Here is a 21201-nt window from a genome sequence, read left to right as displayed (position 1 = left end):
ACACAAAGCGAGGTCCATACAGAAATGGTTTGTCGAGATCGGTGTGGAAGAACTTGACTGGCCTGCACAGAGCCCTGATCTCAACCCCATTGAACATCCTTGGGACGCCGATTGCAAAGGAGGGGGGGGGGGGGGGGGGCACTCCATATTAATGCCCATGATTTTGGAAAGAGATGGCTTTGAAATTGATTGGTTAGAGATAATCCAATCGTTGATGACTTTGTTTTGTACAACACCCCTCATTGTGACGTCACCATTTGCTTCAATGATAGCAGTCTCAGAGTGAATTATGTAGCAAACATAGAGCAGTGGAAGAATTCATTTTAAGCCGTTAGGCAACCATTTCCTGTCAACACAAGTAGAACAGAAACTCACCTCTAACCTCCTCTTAGAAATAGAACAGAGCCAAGCCCTCTTACTTAAATACTTCTACCCCCTCCCATCCTCATCTTAATGAGATAGAGACAGGGGGAAGAGGAGAGAGATAAAGATAAAGGAGGACATATATATATATATATATATATGAAGGATGGTCCGTTTCATACAAAATGCATGTGACCCGTGAATAATTTAACATATTATTTTATTCTTCATTACGCAAGAGGAAGGGCAGAATACACACACACACACACACACACACACACACACACACACACACACACACACACACACACACACACACACACACACACACACACACACACACACACACACACACACACACACACACACACACACCAGGGCTGGGGTCAATTCGAATTGAAGGCTGTTAATTCAGGAAGCAAACTGAAATTCCTATGAATCTATTTTCAATGACTTCTCAATAAAATGAAAATGAGCTATGAAGCTCACCTTGTTGTGATGTCTACTAAACATCTTCCCCTCTCAAATTGACAAAACAAAATCCAAGATAATGTAAAACCCAGCAGCAATCCACACCATGGCATGACCATTGGCTGGGTTCTGCTGTGGAAGGCCTTGTATTTAACACTACTAAGCCTACTGCCACCATTACATCAACTATGGCATCAACCATATTGGCAATGGCCAGAGCTCCAGCTGGCACAGCATGTTTATGCTCCCTCCTCAATAAGACCATTGAAAACGTAGGCTTTCTGCCCATTTGACAACTTGGCTAATGCCCCTTAACGGAGGTCCAACAACGGGCTCTTGAGTGGCGTAGCGTTCTAAGGCACTGCATCTCAGTGCTAGAGGCGTGTGCTAGAGGCGTCACTACAGACAATGGTTTGATTCCAGGCTGTATCACAACCGGCCGTGATTGGGAGTCCCATAGGGTGGTGCACAATTGACCCAGCGTCATTCGGGTTAGGGTTTGGCCGGGGTAGGCCGTCATTGTAGATAAGAATTTGTTCATAACTGACTTGCCTAGTTAAATAAAGGTTAAATAAAAAAAATTATATAAACATAATGTCAGAAGCTTTGTAGATAAATCTAGCCATAGCTATCATTGTGGCTCCATTGCAATGTAGTTTGCACTTAGCTAGTGTAGCATTGTGGTTAACGTTCCATGCACAATTCAGAGGACTTAGCTTGTATTGCAGCTGAAACCATCTAGTGTATTACAAATATAATTTTGCTAGCATTGGGCTAAATCTAACCTTATCAGTAGAAATAGTAGATATAGCACAGTAGTTCAAAGAATAGAGTACCTTTTGTGTGGCTCTGATATTTTAAGTAGAACATTTGCACCAATATTGAATTTTAAAAGCCTGTAATATTATATATAGTGCCCTTTAATATAAACAACATGGACAAATCTGATTTGTAATATGAATAAAGACTTGCTAAAGTACAAAAAAAACAGCATTGTCCATGTTTTTCCGACTTCTATGAAGATTTTAACCCACTTAACCCAATTTTTTTTTTGTGGTAGAAAACTGAATGCTAGAAATGTGTTCACAATTTCATATTTTTGTGGTGCTTGCATTCAATTGCCCCTCCCTGTTGCACACATCACACTTCCCTTCCTCCTGTCACAAAGGGATTTATAGCTGATTTAAGATTAAATATTTAACCCAGTTACGGTTGACCCTGTTACTTTAATTGGCACTTAATTGGCATTAACTCTAGTAATATTTGTTTCTTTTTTTTCTTGAAATGGGAACCATTTTTTAATGAAGTTGAACATGCACTCCTTATGACAGAATGTTAAAATTAGAAATACAAATTTTATAAAAACTTTTTCCTAAATTACACTACCCAAAAGGCACTCTATTGGTGGAATGACCAGGTAGCAGGTGTTTGAGGTGTCCCATAACTGTACATATTACCTCAATTACCTCGACTAACCGGTGCCCCCCGCACATTGACTCTGTACCAGTACCCCGTGTATATAGCCTCGCTATTGTTATTTTACTGCTGCTCTTTAATTACTTGTCATTTCTAAAAATAAAAAAAATTGGGGGGGGGGATTTTTCTTAAAACTGCATTGTTGGTTATGGGCTTGTAAGTAAGCATTTCACATTTTTCACTGTAAGGTCTACACCTGTTGTATTCAGCGCATGTGACAAATAACTGCATCATTAGGGCTATCTTAAGAAATATACCAGAAATTTGAATAATTTATGTGAGGATGGGCTAGAGCAGGGTTTCCAAACTTGGTCCTGGGGCACATTTTGAGTGCACGTTTTGGTTTTTGCCCTTGCACTACACAGCTGATTCAAATAATCAAAACTTGATGATGAGTTGGTTATTTTAATCAGCTGAGTAGTGCTAGGGAAACAACCCAAACTTTCTCCCCGGGGTGGAGGGTCCAAGACCAAGTTTTAGAGGGAATATTTTATCAGCAGATGGATATATAAAAATAGAAAATATAGACCATCTAACATTCTTATTGCCCGCAGCTTGGCTCTTTGGAGATGGAGGGTAGGGGTTTGTTTAAAGGTCAAAGGTGAGAGGTGCCGGCGTAAGTGGTAAAGGTCAAAGGGAAGGTAGATTTATGTGTTACCTGGTTCCTAAGCCGCCCCTGGCCCCTGTGGTGGGTGAGTCCAGGGAGTCCCCCGGTTTGGGCCGGTGCATCTGTGATAAGATGGAGCTCAGCTCGTTGATAACCGTGGCCTTGGGGTCGGGCATGGGTGGGCTCCTTAGCTCCGGGGGCTTGCCCCACAGCTTGGACGACCGATGGGGGGGGGTCCTGGGGAGTTCTGGGGGGGATATGGACCCGGGTGGAGGGGGAGGGACAGGAGGGGGCGCCCCGAAGGAGTCCAGGGATTCCTCCATGAGGACGTTGTGGTAAAGTGCAGTGTTCTTGTTGATGACGGGCTTGTTTTTGGGCTTGGGGGGAACGGGGGGTCGGTCGTCGAGGTAAGTCTGGCCGTCAGTATAGACCATAGAAGTGTTCTCCAGGGCGCTGTTGTACCCGCCCTCTGACGACAGTACAGAGATACTCGAAACTGTGGAAACGGTGCTGGTAGTCTCTATATGGGGGTCTCCACTTCTGCGACTGTCTACCTCCTCGATGCTTGAGTCAGTGACACCTTGCTCAAAGCCACCGTCAGGGGGCGGAGGGGGATAGAAGGGTGGGGGCATGCAATTGGACATCCCGCTCCCTCGTCTGAACTGGCCGACAGGGGTCGGGGCGTGAGTGTAGTAGGGGGGTGGATGTGGCCGCCTGGTTCCCATCCCGTTGCGTCTCTCTTGGTCCCGTTGCTTGAGCAACTCAGCGATGTTCGTTGCCTGGTCCTCAGGGATGTCGATGCTGTTGGCGAACTCCAGCGGTGGTGGCAGGGGCTCGGAGAAGACAAACTCTTCCACCTCCTCAATGTCCACCGAGGCCAGTGGGGGAGGGGGCATGCGGAAGGGCAGCTTGACTGGCTCGTCCACCGAACCCCCAGCCGTGATGGTCTTTCCCTGCGGCACGGGGGGCAGGGGCTTGGTACTGTGGCTGTTGGTGGGGGGGTTTGGCTGGTTGGGGTCTCTCAGTTCGCTGGGGATGCTGTTGTCCTGGGCTGGTGTGTTCTCCTGCCCCCTGTCTTCCTCCTCTGGGCTGTTTTTGGAGTGCACCATCAGCAGACCGGCCACTTTCTGCGTTTGTGACGTGTCCACAACGTCGATCTGTATGCTCTTCCCATCCTCCGCCGCCTGCTGCCTCTCCTCCCTCGCTATGTCAGACTCGTACTTCTGCTCCGTCATCTGCCTCTTCAGGCCCCCCCCTATGCCTCGCCCCAGGGTTGTCGTGGAGGTGGCGAAGCCCGGCCGAGAGGCAGAGCGGAGCTTGGTATCGATGAAGAGGGGCTGATTGAGGCCAGGTTTGTGGGGGTTGGGGGGGAGGGACTGGGGGGCGTCGATCTTGGGGCGCGGTTGAGGTAGAGAAGGGGGTGGGGCTTGTGTCGCCATGGTCGTTTGTGTCTGCTCTTTCATGGCTCTGTCCCGGGCCGCCAGCGCCAGGGCGAGGGGCGAGTTAGGTTCCAGGGCGTTACCCGTGACGGGGTGCAGGTAGCCCCCTCCTCCGTTTGAGCTGTAGGTCTTGGGCGTGGTGTCCGGGAGACTGACGGGGCTGTCCAGGTTGGGGTACTGACCGGTACGTGCGGTCAGAGGCTCCCTCACCACCTGGGTGGGCTCAGGGGTGTTGAAGTCCGTCACGTTACCGCCACGGTCACCCCCTTCTTGGGACCGCAGCAGGGTGGTGGCCGGCGGGGGTGCCATTATCCTCCGCAGGTGCTCGTCGTTGCTGAACATCCCCTCGTCGATGGACTTGGACTGGCGTAGCCGCGGGGCCGGGGTGGGGTCTCCCAAGTCCTCATCTCCCATATCGGTGGAGAGGAAGCCAGGCGAGTTCCTCCGCGCCTCCAGCCTCTTCTCCCGGTCCCTCACTGCCCCTGCGATGGCAGCAGCAAAGGGGTTGTTGACAATGGGGTCTTCAGACCTTAGCCCCCTGCCCCCTGCCCTGGGCGTTAAGGGTGGGTGTTCGGGGGTGGTTGGCTCGATCTCCATACTGCTGCCCTGGCTGCTCTTCCCACTGCTACTGGTGGACGGCTCCTTGACGATGATGGTGGGGATGGGAATGGACGAGAAGGTCCTCTCAGTGGGCGTGGTCGGCATGGAAACGGCGCCTGAGGGCGGGGTGCAGCAGGTCTTCTCTGGGCTGTCCTCCACATTGGGCTGCTTGACCAGCATGCCCTTCCTCCTCGCCGGCTTGGCGGGCATGTACAGCGCCTTGTTGCCCACCTCCGAGTACGGGTTCTCGGGCACGGGCGCCCGTCCTCGGCTTCTACTATCGTACTGTACTGAGCTCTGGCGGTGATAACCTCGCCTTAGCGTCCCTACGTCTACCGTGCGGTTGCCAAGGGTAGTGGCGTTGGAACATTTTCCAGCGGAGTTGAGGGTGAGGCCCGGTCGGGTGGTGCCGTAGCCCCGTTGCATGGGGGAGACAGAGGGAGAGTTGTAGGAGGAGGGGGGAGATGGGGGGGAGATGACCGGGGGAGGGGGGATGTCTTCGGACGTGTCGGGCATGGAGAGGCTGCGGGTGAACTTGAGTGGGGGAGGGGTGAGGAGCGTCTTCTCTTCTGTTATACCTGAGAGACAGAAATAAAGAGAGCATGAGAGATGGAGAGAGAGATATAAATATCTGTCAATTTTACATGTGTGATTCTATTCCAATTCACCTTTCTTATTGATCATTATTTTTTGAGATACATTGTTCACTTAACTTTTTAAATTCTGTTATCAGTTTTAGGAAGTTGTCTATGGGTCAGGTGTGAGGATTGCCTTCTATGTTCCAGATATTATAAAAGTATGCTCAAGCTACTGCATTTAATTTAATTTTATTATTATTAAATTTTATTTAATCTTTATTTAACCAGGTAGGCCAGTTGAGAACAAGTTCTCATTTACCACTGCGACCTGGCCAAGATAAAGCAAAGCAGTGCGACAAAAACAATACCACAGAGTAACAAATGGGATAAACAAACGTACAGTCAATAACACAATAGAAAAATATATGTACAGTGTGTGCAAATGTAGAAGAGTAGGGAGGTAGGCAATAAATAGGCCATAGTGGCGAAATAATTACAATTTAGCATTAACACTGGAGTGATAGATGTGCAAATGATGATGTGTAAGTAGAGATACAGGGGTGCAAAAGAGCAAAAAAATGAATAACAATATGGGGATGAGGTAGTTGGGTGGGCTATTTACAGATGTCCTGAGTACAGGTGCAGTATTCGGTAAGCTGCTCTAACAGCTGATGCTTAAATTTAGTGAAGGAGATATAAGTCTCCAGCTTCAGTGATTTTTGCAATTCGTTCCAGTCATTGGCAGCAGAGAACTGGAAGGAAAGGCGGCCAAAGGAGGTGTTGGCTTTGGGTATGACCAGTGAAATATACCTGCTGGACCGCGTGCTACGGGTGGGTGTTGCTATGATGGCCAGTGAGCTGAGATAAGGCGGGGCTTTACCTAGCAAAGACTTATAGACTTTTGCGACGCATATGTAGCGAGGGCCAGCCAACGAGAGCATACAGGTCGCAGTGGTGGGTAGTATATGGGGCTTTGGTGACAAAACGGATGGCACTGTGATAGACCACATCCAATTTGCTGAGTAGAGTGTTGGAGGATATTTTGTAAATGACATCGCCGAAGTCAAGGATCGGTAGGATGGTCAGTTTTACAAGGGTATGTTTGGCAGCATGAGTGAAGGAGGCTTTGTTGCGAAATAGGAAGCCGATTCTCGATAGAATTTTGGATTAGAGATGCTTAATGTGAGTCTGGAAGGAGAGACAGACCAGACACCTAGGTATTTGTAGTTGTCCACATATTCTAAGTCAGAACCGTCCAGAGTAGTGATGCTAGTCGGGCGTGCAGCAATCGGTTGAAGAGCATGCATTTCATTTTACTAGCATTTAAGAGCAGTTGGAGGCCACGGAAGGAGTGTTGTATGGCATTGAAACTCGTTTGGAGGTTTGTTAACACAGTGTTCGAAGAAGGGTCAGAAGTATACAGAATGGTGTCGTCTGCATAGAGGTGGATCAGAGAATCACCAGCCGCAAGAGCGACATCATTGATATATACAGAGAAAAGAGTTGGCCGAGAATTGAACCCTGTGGCACCCCCATAGACACTGCCAGAGGTCCAGACAACAGGCCTTCGGATTTGACACACTGAACTCTATCTGAGAAGTAGTTGGTGGACCAGGCGAGGCAGTCGTTTGAGAAACCAAGGCTATTGAGTCTGCCGATAAGAATGCGGTGATTGACAGAGTTGAAAGCCTTGGCCAGGTCGATGAAGACGGCTGCACAGTACTGCCTTTTATCGATTGCGGTTATAATATCGTTTAGGACCTTGAACGTGGCTGAGGTGCACCCATGACCAGCTCGGAAACCAGATTGCATAGTGGAGAAGGTACGGTGGGAATCGAAATGGTCGGTGATCTGTTTGTTTGCAGGGCAGGATGGATATAGGTCTGTAACAGTTTGGGTCAAGAGTGGCACCCCCTTTTAAGAGGGGGATGACCGTGGCAGCTTTCCAATCTTTAGGGATCTCAGACGATACGAAAGAGAGGTTAAACAAGCTAGTAATATGGGTTGCAACAATTTCGGCGTATTCATTTTAGAAAGAGGGTCCAAATTGTCTAGCCCAGCTGATTTGTAGGGGTCCAGATTTTGCAGCTCTTTCAGAACATCAGCTATCTGGATTTGGGAGAAGGAGAAGCAAGGGGGGGGCATGGTCAAGTTGCTGCGGGGGTGCAGAGCTGTTGGCCGGGGTAGGGGTAGCCAGGTGGAAAGCATGGCCAGCCGTAGAAAAATGCTTATTGAAATTCTCAATTATCGTAGATTTATCGGTGGTGACAGTGTTTCCTAGCCTCAGTGCAGTGGGCAGCTGGGAGGAGGTGCTCTTATTCTCCATGGACTTTACAGTGTCCCAAAACTGTTTGGAATTAGTGCTGGAGTGAACCTAGGGCTATATCTGTTCTTAGTTCATTTTTTTTGGAATGGGGCATGCTTATTTTAGATGGTGAGGAAAGCACTTTTAAAGAACAACCAGGCATCCTTTACTGACGGGATGAGGCAGGCATCCTCTACCCGGGCCAGGTCGGTTAGAAAGGTCTGCTCGCTGAAGTGTTTTAGGGAGCGTTTGACAGTGGGGTGGTCATTTGACCGCGGACCCATTACGGACGCAGGCAATGAGGCAGTGATCGCTGAGATCCTGGTTGAAGACAGCAGAGGTGTATTTAGAGTGCAAGTTGGTCAGGATGATATCTATGAGGGTGCCCATATTTACGGATTTACGGTTGTACCTGGTAGGTTCCTTGATAATTTGTGTGAGATTGAGGGCATCTAGCTTAGATTGTAGGACGGCCGGGGTGTTAAGCATATCCCAGTTTAGGTTACCTAACAGTACGAACTCTGAACATAGATGGGGGGCAATCAATTCACATATGGTGTCCAGGGCACAGCTGGGGGCTGAGGGGGGTCTATAACAAGCGGCAACAGTGAGAGACTTATTTCTGGAAAGGTGGATTTAAAAAAATAGAAGCTCGAACTGTTTGGGCACAGACCTAGATAGTATGACAGAACTCTGCAGTAGATTGCAACTCCGCCCCCTTTGGCAGTTCTATCTTGACGGAAAATGTTGTAGTTGGGGATGGAAATCTCTGAATTTTTGCTGGCCTTCCTAAGCCAGGATTCAGACATGGCTAGGACATCAGGGTTGGCGGAGTGTGCTAAAGCAGTGAATAAAACAAACTTAGGGAGGAGGCTTCTGATGTTAACATGCATGAAACCAAGGCTTTTACGGTTACATAAGTCAACAAATGAGAGCGCCTGTGGAATAGGTGTTGTACTGGGGGCTACAGGGCCTGGGTTAACCTCTACATCACCAGAGGAACAGAGGAGGAGTAGGATAAGGGTACAGCTAAAGGCTATAAGAACTGGTCATCTAGTGCATTGGGAACAGAGAATAAAATGAGCAGATTTCTGGTCATAGTAGAATAGATTCAGGGCATAATGTACAGACAAGGGTATGGTAGGATGTGAGTACAGTGGAGGTAAACATTGAGTGACGATGAGAGAGGTTGCATCTTTGGAGGAACCAGTTAAGCCAGATGAGGTCTCCGTATGTGTGGGGGGTGGGACAAAAGAGCTATCTAAGGCATGTTTAGCGGGACTGGGGGCTCTACAGTGAAATAAAACAATAAGAACTAACCGAAACAGCAGTAGACAAGGTATATTGACATTAGAGAGGCATAAAGCAATCACAGATGTTGATCAGCAGATCTAAGACAACAATGAGCAAATGGCGATGAATGGGCAGAGAGGGTCTGTTAGGTACACACAGGACCTGAGTTCGAGGCTGGGGCCGACAGATAAATAAAATGAGGTACCGTGTAAGTGAACAGTACAGCAGGCATCAGCTGTGTAGCCGAGTGATCATAGGGTCCAATGAGCAGCAATAGGTGAGTCAGGGAGCCGTTTGGTAGTCGCTACTATGCTAGGCGAGCGTGAGACACGGCGTTCAGAAAGCTAGCGGGCCGGAGCTAGCAGATGGGTCTTTGGCGTCATCGCAACGGAAAAGCCTGTTGAAACCACATCGGACGATTACGTCGGCAGACCAGTAGTGATGGATCTGCGTGGCTCCGTGTCGACAATAAAGGGTCCAGGCCAATTGGCAAAAGAGGTATTGTAGCCCAAGAATTAGCTGGTATACTTCGTCGGCTAGCCGGAAGATGTGCCTAGCTCGAGGCTAGCTCAAGGCTAACTGGTGCTTGCTTCGGGACAGGGGCGTTAGCCAACAATAGCCACTCTTTGCAGCTAGCTAGCTGTGATGATCCGGTGTAATGGTCCAGAGCTTGCGGCAGTAATACGGTGATGTGGTAGAGAAAAGCAGTCCGATATGCTCTGGGTTGATATCGTGCTGTGTAGACTGGAAGGTATTGACCGAGCTAAAGCTGGCTGGTGTCCGAGCTAAAGGTGAAGACCGCTAGCAGTGGCTAACAATGACTAATAGCTAGTAGCTAGTTAGCTGGCTAGCACCTGATGGAGGTTCCAGTTATAAAGTATAAAAATAGCAGATCCGTACCACATTGGGTGAGGCGGGTTGCAGGAAAGTATAATTAGTTCGTAGATGGAAAGTGAGATTAAAATATATACAAAAAACCCACGAAGAAACAGACTAATTACATGGGACACGACAAATACACGTCCGACTGCTACGCCATCTTGGAACACAAAAACATATACTGAAGTTACTAGCTACTGTAGCTATTGCAGTCATAACACACAGACCTGCCTTTGGACCATGGACCATTAAAATAATTTGTTTCTATTAAATACTATTGCTTAATCATAGACTGTGGTTTCAGTGTATGGGTAATAGGGTATAATATTGTCGCCTCAGAGCACAATTTGGCAAGTGGATCACTCTAATTTGTCCAATATCACACTTAATGAAGCCAGTTACTCTCTGGAAACGGTAATCATAGTAAAGTGCATTAGACATTAGACACATACACACACACCTATGGACTTCTGTCTCCTCATGGTGCCACCCTTGGCAAGTATGCCCAGGAATGCCCCCCCTCTAGGACTGCCTGGCACAGTGGGTGGTACCACTGCCACTCCACCCTGGCGGTCGTACATGGACTGTAAACCAGATTGGGTAGAGTTAGAGTTTGACATATTCACAACACACTGAGTATTGACCAATACCGTACTGTACATTGCTTTAGATAGAAACGTCTGCTAAATGGCATATACTATACTGTGTGGAGTAACTCACATTCATGTCAGTAGGCGTGACCAAACAGCGGCTGGAGGGGCGTGGCTTAATGGTGGCCACCTTCATGTCCACGGCATTCTGGGAAGGTGACACCTCGTCCACTTTATCTGCAAGACAAACCCCACCCCCTATGAGTGACAGGGTAAATAGGGCAGGACTTCCTTAAGCCTAAATATGTCATGGGCCAAATGCGTTCGCAAGCCAGTCATTTTCATGACCCCTTCCTCAGTTTCCAAACTAAACTGAGGCTGAAACAGAGAAAAAAGAAACACAATAAAATTACTTTAAAAAACATGTAATTTTGGGAAGAGGCCAGCCTTGGAAGCCGTGCAAGCCTTATATTGCAAGCCTTATATAGCTTATATTATGTCATATTTAGTTGTATTCATTTTTGGAAAGGCTCCATGCATTTGGGGATGTTACTGTACTTAGAGTGACTTGAAAACATATCCTCTTCTTCTGACCATCTACACACAGAGGGAAGAGAATGGATTCAGCCTTAACCAGGACTTCGATTAGTAACAACCTCTAATACACACATACGCACAAAGAAATGCACACACACACACACACACAGAATCATACGAACATACACACATATTCTGACACTATGGGTGACTTCTTCTATCTGGCCATTTTCTGAGGCATGATGTGTATATATTCTGTTTCCGATGCCACTTCAGTAAATGAAACCACTCCAAATTCATCCATATTCCATACAATCCGTTATGCCGTGTAGATCCTGCTATTTAACATTATTGTTAATCTGTTGCCAATCTTTCCATTCATATGGGACTGAATTGAAGATTTATTCTAATTCATTTTTTTATATTATTATTTTATTTGACCTTTATTTAACTTGTCAAGTCAGTTAAGAACAAATTCTTATTTACAAACCTGGACGACACTGTGCCAATTGTGCACCTAATTCTTGTAGCAGGATCAATAAAACAGATGGCATGAACCAGTTTTGAGATGTGAAAACCTCTGACAAACTTTGATTTTGAGGTGAACTATCCATTTAATAGCTCTTGAGTTACCTGAAAAAACCAAAGTTAAAATGTTCACCTATGTGACTATGCGTCTGACATAAGCAATTTTTGAAATATAATACCATGTTATCACGTTATTGAGTCTGTGATGTCCATTCAGGAGGCACTGAGATTAGACTGGAATAAAATCATGCATTCTCATTGGTGCAAACAATTACATTCAATGACAAATCAACTTACTACTGTCAATTCCATTTAATTTCCAGTCAATTCCGGAAGTGAACTGATATTCGGAATTGGAATTTTGTTTACTTTCTGAATAGTCACAGTTGGTATTCACGTAATAATAAGGAATTCCCTTCGACCATAGCCACAAAATGTGGAAAACCAATATACTTTCCTATTGACCCCCATTGTAAAAGAGACAACTTCGTTGTAGATTTTTTGTTATACAAGAAATAATAAAACATGCTGAAAAGCTGCTGTGTTGTTCAAAGTACATGGAGACAGGTCAAAAATCACCACCTACGGTTCGCAATGCTCCCACATAGGGAAATAGAGTTTACGAGAAGCGCCCTATGGCTCCAGGCTATTCGGTGTGGGAGAGTGGGTAATGTGGAGACGAGGTGTCCAAGTAGGCTACACGTAGCTAGGTGTGTGGAAAGCATTGAATCACAGGTAAGATTTAACTTGTTTAGTACAGTCTGTTTGTAACTCCACCCACTACTTGTAGCTGTATAGTCCGTTTGTTTGTGTTGGTGGTCTTGGCTAGCTTAATGTTCCGGTTGGTAGCTAACGTAAACTCACCCCATTCCGTACAAATGTGCGTAACCACGACATTCAAACGAGGCTACAAAGAAAACTAATGGGACTGTGTTGACTTCTAAATCGGGGGTGTGAACTAGGTTTCTATTCAAGCGTTGATCGACATGGTAATGGCTCTATAGTATTGGAGAAAAGTTAAAAAAACTGACCCTCCGTTACATCTTGACGTGTCATGTCGTAACGTACAGCACTCGTAAAGCAACTATTTCTGTCTTACAATCTCTCTCCACCAGGTGTAGCACTTCTCTCATCTTTAAAAACAAGAAATGGACAGTGACGGGGCTAAGGGGGGATACCTAGTCATTTTTTTCATCATCATTGCATGCGATCATCATTCTCAAAGCTGCTGTTTACTTCTAAGATCACTTTAGCACCGCCCTAAAAACCCGATTCAAAGTCGACACAAACCTTCAAATAGGTATGTAATGACACATTATATAAACTCTTTATAGTGTTTTATTTACATTTTAGAGGCGATAAGGTGATAAGTTGGACAGATCGAGTGAAAAAAAACAATTTTCCCACACGACATCTGTCCTTCTCACTATAGCGCATTAGTTTCGCTTCCCCACCCGCCATTTTTAAAAAGACCCGAAGGAGCTCATTGCCTTCTTGAATTATGCAGAAACGGGCAGCATGAAGGTCTCGGCATGAATTCTGTTGGAAAGGGAAGAAATTGTGCTTTACAATGGTATTGAAATTACAGTTGATCTGGAAGTATTACGTTTTGGGGGCGCTAAAATAAGGTCAATTGTACGGACCAAGGCGATGTACGAGTTTACATGAGTTTACGTTAGTTAGCACTAACTCACTCAAGTGGCTGCTAGCATCATCATGAAAAGGTGCATGAGGGAAGTTTTTCTTAGTAGTGCGAACGCTAGAGAGCAGGTAATGTTGAAAAGTAATCTTTAGACATGTACTTTTCTTAAATGTAGTTTTGTAATTGACTAAAACAAGCAGACAACAAGAATATTGCGTCTGAAAAAGGTGAAGTTTTTGCTGTGAGCCAATGGGGTAACCTAAGTATCCACAGGTTGTTTTCCTCACAGGCGGGCAGGATCATTCTATCTAATACCGACTGGGTCTATTGACCGGAATTTGAATGGAACTGACCCCAACCCTGCTTGTTGTACCGACTTTATCATGCAAACATTACCAGACAATGACATACTAATAGGTATGTTTCTCAGGGGGATACACATTTTGTAAATGATACAAAGACACTTTGTAAATATAATTTTAAAAAGATTGTTAATACAGTCAATAAAACCAATACACAAGTCAGTGATTTGTGGGTTAGTCCTCAAGTCATCCATACAACATACTGTACTTTGTGTGAAACATGCCTACGTAACTTACCACCTTTCTTTTTCCTTAGTGTAGCTTGGGAGGGATAGAGAAAGAATGCTCTGTATTTGATATGTGTATTTGACCCGGGTCTGATGAAAAGTACACTACATGGCCAAAAGTATGTGGACATCCCTTCAAATTAGTGGATTCGGCTATTTCAGCCACACCCGTTGCTGACAGGTTTGCCGCCATTGGACTCTGGAGCAGTGGAAACGCGTTCTCTGGAGTGATAAATCACGTTTCACCATCTGTTAGTCCGACGGACGAATCTGGGTTTGGTGGATGCCAAGAGAACGCTACTTGCCAGAATGCATAGTGCCAACTGTAAAGTTTGGTGGAGGAGGAATAATGGTCTGGTGCTGTTTTTCATGGTTGGGTTAAGCCCCTTAGTTCCAGTGAAGGGAAATCTTAACGCTACAGCATACAATTACATTCTACACGATTCTGTGCTTCCAACTTTGTGGCAACCGTTTGGGGAAGGCCCTTTCCTGTTTCAGCATGACAATGCCCCGTGCACAAAGCGAGGTCCATACAGAAATGGTTTGTTGAGATTGGTGTGAAAGAACTTGACCGGCCCACACAGAGCCCTGACCTCAACCTCTTTGAACACCTCTGGGATGAATTGGAATGCAGACTGCGAGCCAGGCCTAATCGCCAAGCATCAGTCCCTGACCTCACTAATGCTCTTGTGGCTGAATGGAAGCAGGTCCCCGCAGCAATGTTCCAACATCTAGTGGAAAGCATTCCCAGAAGAGTGGAGGCTGTGTTAGCAGCAAAGGGGGGACCAACTCCATATTAATGCCCATGATGTTGGAATGAGATGTTCGACAAGCAGGTGTCCACATACTTTTTGTAAATGTATATGCATGAAAAGCAAAATACCAAATTTGTAATGAGCAGCCATAGAGAATACTCTATGACATTCTCTATCCTATACAGCAAGAAAATACGGTATTAAAATAGCAATGAACAGTAAAATGAGTAGTAGAATTCATGCATGTGTCAACTGAGATCAGGGACATAACATACAATAGTGACATTGGCCTGACACTTTTCAGTTCAGCAAGATCTCCCTTTCTCTCTCTCTTAACCTCTCCTCTCTATCTCTATCCCCAGCCTCTCCTCTCTCCCTTAATTGATCTCCTCCTCTTTATCTCAATCTCTCTCTTCCTTTCCTCCCACTGTGTTCCTTCAGTAGTGTTATTGATGTGTAAAATGTTTCTCCTGTTTTCTACCTTGCACACAGTGTTAATTTCGTCAACAATAACTATGGTGAAAAACACTTATCAACTACCTATTTTTTCCTGACAAAATGAGGACAATAATAAGATGAAAGGCCCTGGAAAACAACTATAAGTTACTTTTCATTTCAGTGATGAAAATGTGATGAGAATTCCATGTGAGATTAATGGACATTTCATTTGACATGAAGTTTGTTTTTAACTGTTTTGTCCAATCCTAAACGTGCATGCATAACATTTCATGCAATCCCCTCATTGGCAGAATTAACATCTTTCAGTTGCCCGGTCTGATTGAGCTGATCTGCCTGGCACTCCCACACAGCTCCCAGGCGGTCACTTCAGTCATTAGTCAATCTTTTGAACTGATGCGAAGCCAGGACACTTGACTTGTAACTAACCTCAACTAGAAACAATTTTTACACTCTCTCTTACTTTCATGGAGGCTATTTTTGCTTCGATCACGTCAGAAGCTCTATTTTCCCATCTGTGCTGCAGCTCTTGTGCCACGGTCTGCAAATTCGAGTTGCGGTTGCTTTTTGCCTATGGGGAAAATGAATGCTATTTGTTGAATATTAGGAGAACAGTAATACTTCTGGCATTTTTGTAAAGCTCAAATTCTCCCCTTTTCAAAGAAACTGCTTCTATTTACCCCCTTGACAGTTATGATGGAGAAAAAAATCAGAGCTGTAAATTGTTTAACCTCTAGCGAAGGCTTTTTAGTCTATATGGTTAATTATGAATGGCATTGGTTACAATCTGCCACAATATCAATGTTGCCAGCTAAGGTATACAAGTGGATAGTAGATCTAGTTGGACAACACTTTCTGAATGTGCACATGATGGAAGTTAGAGGTAGCCTAAATATTAATTATTTAAAGATGCACGACAGTGGTTCCTCCTTTAAAAGTTGCGAGCTTACACCGCGGGACTTAGAGGTACCCAGCGTCACGGCTTCATTGCTCCAGACCACCAAAAGGGGGAGTTAGAGCACTCATTATGCATTTGGGTCCCAAGGTTTTAATATGACCAATCATATCGAGTGGTTCCAATGACGAATTTGACGTGAGCCACCTGTCGCTTGCGACTTTCTTCAGCAAAGATGGCTGACAAAACATTACGGTGGAAGCAAATGTAAGTAACTATAACGTCATAACGAATCAAGCAAACAATGTACAATTGAGAGGAATATGTTAGTTAAAGTAGAGACAAACGATTGTGCATATTTTTTTGTCATAAAGTTAATTTACGAAAATCGCTATTTAGCAAGTTCTTTTTTCAGTCATATCCAAAACCAGGTGTATCAAACTCCATTCTTTGAATGATGCTGTGTCTGCATGTACAGTTGAAGTCGGAAGTTTACATACACTTAGGTTGGAGTCATAAAAATTGTTTTTCAACCACTCCACAAATGTCTTGTCAACAATCTATAGTTTTGGCAAGTCGGTTAGGACATCTGCTTTGTGCATGAAACAAGTCATTTTTCCAACAATTCACTGTATCACAGTTCCAGTGGGTCAGAAGTTTACATACACTAAGTTGACTGTGCCTTTAAACAGCTTGGAAAATTCCAGAAAATGATGTCATGGCTTTAGAAGCTTCTGGCTAATTGACATTATTTGAGTCAATTGGAGATGTACATGTGGATGTATTTCAAGGCCTGCCTTCAAGACCTCAGAAAAAAAATTGTAGACCTCCACAAGTCTGGTTCATCCTTGGGAGCAATTTCCAAATGCCTGAAGGTACCACGTTTATCTGTACAAACAATAGTACGCAAGTATAAACACCATGGGACCACGCAGCCGTCAAACCGCTCAGGAAGAAGACGCGTTCTGTCTCCTAGTGATTAACGTACTTTGGTGCGAAAAGTGCAAATCAATCCCAGAACAACAGCAAAGGACCTTGTGAAGATGTTGGAGGAAACAGGTACAAAACTATCTATATCCACAGTAAAACGAGTCCTATATCGACATAACCTGAAAGGCCGCTCAGCAGGGAAGAAGCCACTGCTCCAAAACCGGCATAAAAAAGCCAGACTACGGTTTGCAATTGCACATGGGGACAAAGATCGTACTTTTTGGAGAAATGTCCTCTGGTCTGATGAAACAAAAATACAAATGTTTGGCCATAATGACCATCATTATGTTTGGAGGAAAAGGCGGAGGCTTGCAAGCCGAAGAACACCATCCCATCCGTGAAGCACGGGGGTGGCAGCATCATGTTGTGGGGGTGCTTTGCTGCAGGATGGACTGGTGCAATTCACAAAATAGATGGAATCATGAGGAAGGAAAATTATATGGATATATTGAAGCAACATCCCAATACATCAGTCAGGAAGTTAAAGCTTGGTCGCAAATGGGTCTTCCAAATGGACAATGACCCCAGGCATACTTCCAAAGTTGTGTCAAAATGGCTTAAGGACAACAAAGTCAAGGTATTGGAGTGGCCATCACAAAGCCCTGACCTCAATCCCATAGAAAATTTGTGGGCAGAACTGAAAAAGTGTGTGTACGCGAGGAGGCCTACAAACCTGACTCAGTTACACCAGCTCTGTCAAGAGGAATGGGCCAAAATTCACCCAACTTATTATGGGAAGCTTGTGGAAGGCTAACCAAAACTTTTGACCCAAGTTAAACAATTTAAAGGCAATGCTACCAAATACTAATTGAGTGTATGTAAACTTCAGATCCACTGGGAATGTGATGAAAGAAATAAAAGCTGAAATAAATAATTCTCTCTACTATTATTCTGTCATTTCATTCTTAAAATAAAGTGGTGATCCTAACTGACCTAAGACAGGGAATTTTTACTAGGATTAAATGTCAGGAATTGTGAAACTGAGTTTAAATGTATTTGGCTAAGGTGTATGTAAACTTCCAACTTCAACTGTACAAATTATTTGTGACATTGTGGTTACAATAAAGAATGTAAACAAGTTGTAAACAAGATGCGCTCTATTTACAGTAGTGATGGACAACTGGAGGCATTTTGAAAACAGGTTTTCAAACACTTGTTTTTCACAACTGTACTGTAGCAGGTGTAGCCCATCATGCAAATGTTTACTATTAGCAGGACAATATACTTTTTATAGCCCGGCTACTGGTGTGAAAATGCCAGACAAGTTCGATCGGGTTTAAATCAGGAGACCTACATGTAGAGTGAATTAAAACATTTAAAAAAGATATACAGTAGACCTACCGAAGGTGTTGTAGGTCTTTTATTTGTTTATTTTTATTTAACCTTTAGGGTGGTACCATTCTGCTCATCTGATGAAGGTGCTCATGGATGAGATTCAAACTTTGAAGACCGAGATCGAGTCATTGAAGGCAGACCAGCAGAAAGAGAAACATTATCTGAGGGCAGAGATACGGGTGACAGCTGATGCATTGGTCTAGAGCCAGGCGGTACCAGGCGGTACCAGGCGGTATTGGCAGAGAGTCACTCCTCATTTGTGGAGAGTCAGGCGGCATTGGCAGAGAGTCAGGTGGAGAATGACGTGTTGAAAAGGGCGAGGAATGAGAGGGCGTCACAATCCATGTCAGGCACACCTGTGAGCTCTGGAACTCCACCTCCGACAGGCATAGTCAACATACGTGGCGGGTTCGTCAGGTCGTTGGTTCACCCTGACATTTCCATTCCTCTTCTGACAACAGAACTTGACCAACTGCTCACCAGGCACAGCAAGGGCCGCCCGGACCGGTATGCTGTCCTGCTTTTCCAAGGATGTGTAACCGAAGAGATACCACGTGTGGGTACAGAATACAAACTGGGATGGATCCCGAGGCAAATGTGGCTTACCAGTGAACCTGGTCATCATTAATACTGTGTCTCAGAAGTTTCTGTCCATGACTGATGCAACCCGAAAAAGCATTAAAGACAGAGTTAATGAGTACTTGAGTTCACCAAGAAAGTTTGGACATGGCTTTCTCTCCCTTATGTAAGGAATTAGGCACTTCCCCATGTTTACTACAGTATGTACTGTAGGCTATGTTTACTTGTCAGACTGCACAGTAGCCTAATAAACAAATGCAGGTGGCTTGTCTTCAAAATGCTTTATTGTCCAAATGTAAAAGCATATACTGGACAGTACTGTATTTCTTCATCAGCATTTTTTATGCTTTCTTTAATAAAATAATGATAAAAATACTCTTTCAAAATGCTGATTATTTAGTTATGGATTCATGACGAATTACTATGGGAATAAATATCACTGAATTACAGAAATATTGGAACAAAGTTGTCTAACGAAGGTAAACAAATTGTTGCTTACTGGAAAATACTCTTTCAAACACAAGGTCAAGTTGTACAGCGCCATTATGGCTATGAGCAGGGCTATATTTTGGCCTTTATAAATATTATTTTGGCCTTTATCAGATTACAATCGCTCACTGTCATTTTTTTTTAAACAAAATATTCTCCAAAATATTGTTTATATATATATATAGCCTTCCCGCTGTGGACGTCTATTTCAGCACCGTTTCGCGCTGCTCTCAGACAAGCATGGAGAAACAAATGTTAAATTATATTCTTAAGATATGTGTTGACTAAATATAAGTGAAGTCTGCTACATAATCAAGTTAGGTTTCTCCAGAAATAAATAATTCAAGATAACAAACTGGCTTTATTTACAAATTTGTGAGAACGTCTCACCCCGTGTTCAAGAATTGCCTTTTTCTCGCTCACTCTAGGTTAAATGAAAACGAAATCTCCAAAATATTGTTACCTTTTAAACAAAGCGATTATTATTAATTCCTTTAGAATTATATAAATTCCCCTTTGGATCTGTGAGAATATCTTAGAATATCTAACGGGAAATGCCCATTAGATATTCATGTAGAATCCTCCAATCCTCTAAATGTAATTATTGGTGGAGAGTCATGTCATTGAAAAATATATATTTAGATATACTGTAGGCTTACCATAGGCAAAATGAGTCTCACTAGTGTTGAGTAATGTGCTGTGTCTTATTTATTTAAAGAGCATATTGAAGTTAGAAGCAATAGGATTTGAAGCAAAAGCCTACAGCTATTTTAGCACCGTTTCGCGCTGCTCTGAGACAAGCATTGGGACTGGACTTGATAAATCAATGAGATTTTTATTTTCACTTAATCTCCGTTTGGGTATTGGTTTGACTAGAATTAGAAAATTAGGGTGCAGAAATGTTATGCTCTTAGTGTAACCTTTATTTAACTAGGCAAGACAGTTAGGAACATATTTCTTATTTACAAGGACAGCCTACTCCTTCCTCCTCGTCCGGGAATTGAACCCCGGTCTCCTGCGTGCCCTGCCCGCATGACACGGATTCTTCAGCTAAATAGCCCAGTACTGTACTGCTGACCGCCACGTTGTACAGCGCCATATTTCTGTTCCATCCTAACGGAAACCCAGAGGGTTTTTATTGGAATAGAAACACCATAATATTAATCTAATTAATTAAGCAAGTACCAGTAAAAGGTTTCGACACACCTACTCATTGCTGGATTTCTTAATATTTTAATATTTTCTACATTGTATAACAATAGTGAAGACATCACAACTATGAAATAACATATATGGAAACAGTTAAGAACAAATTCTTATTTACAAAGACAGCCTACTCCTTCCTCTCCATTGGGGAATTGAACCCCGCTCTCCCTCGTGCCCGCATTCTGTAGTACAGACATGGCCTGCTCCCCCTTATGTAAGGAATTAGGCACTTTCCCATGTTTACTACAGTATGCATTGTAGGTTATGTTTACTTGTCAGACTGCACAGTAACCTAATAAACAAATGCAGGTGGCTTATATCTTCAAAATGCATTAAATGCTTTATTATCCAAATGTAAAAGCATATACAGTACTGTATTTCTTCATCAGCATCTTTATGCTTTCGTTAATAAAATAATGATAAAAATACTCTTTCAAAATGCAGATGTTAATTTAGTTATGAATCCGTAACGAATTACTATGAGAATAAATATCACTGATTTACAGAAATATTGGAACAAAGTTGTCTAATGAAGGCAAACAATTTAGAATAGTTATGCTGTAGCCTACTCCCGACCATCACGTTTTACAGCGCCATAT

The 21201-nt window shown here is 44.0% G+C and overlaps 1 protein-coding gene across 1 annotated transcript in view; it reads right to left on the bottom strand.

Annotated features, from left to right (window-relative positions):
* Positions 1 to 21201, bottom strand: part of LOC139575304 (SH3 and multiple ankyrin repeat domains protein 2-like) — a 182972-nt gene that overhangs the window by 24095 nt on the left and 137676 nt on the right. Inside the window, exons 19-21 of the mRNA XM_071400252.1 lie at positions 10732 to 10838; positions 10472 to 10595; positions 2969 to 5534 (exon numbers count right to left, since the gene is read on the bottom strand). Of these exons, the coding sequence (XP_071256353.1) occupies positions 2969 to 5534; positions 10472 to 10595; positions 10732 to 10838 (2797 nt within the window). The remainder of the gene's footprint in view (positions 1 to 2968; positions 5535 to 10471; positions 10596 to 10731; positions 10839 to 21201) is intronic.

The sequence above is a fragment of the Salvelinus alpinus genome, chromosome 5, assembly GCF_045679555.1.
Source record: "Salvelinus alpinus chromosome 5, SLU_Salpinus.1, whole genome shotgun sequence".
In the NCBI taxonomy this organism is placed as follows: domain Eukaryota; kingdom Metazoa; phylum Chordata; class Actinopteri; order Salmoniformes; family Salmonidae; genus Salvelinus; species Salvelinus alpinus.
This window is presented reverse-complemented; position numbering and strand designations above follow the sequence as displayed.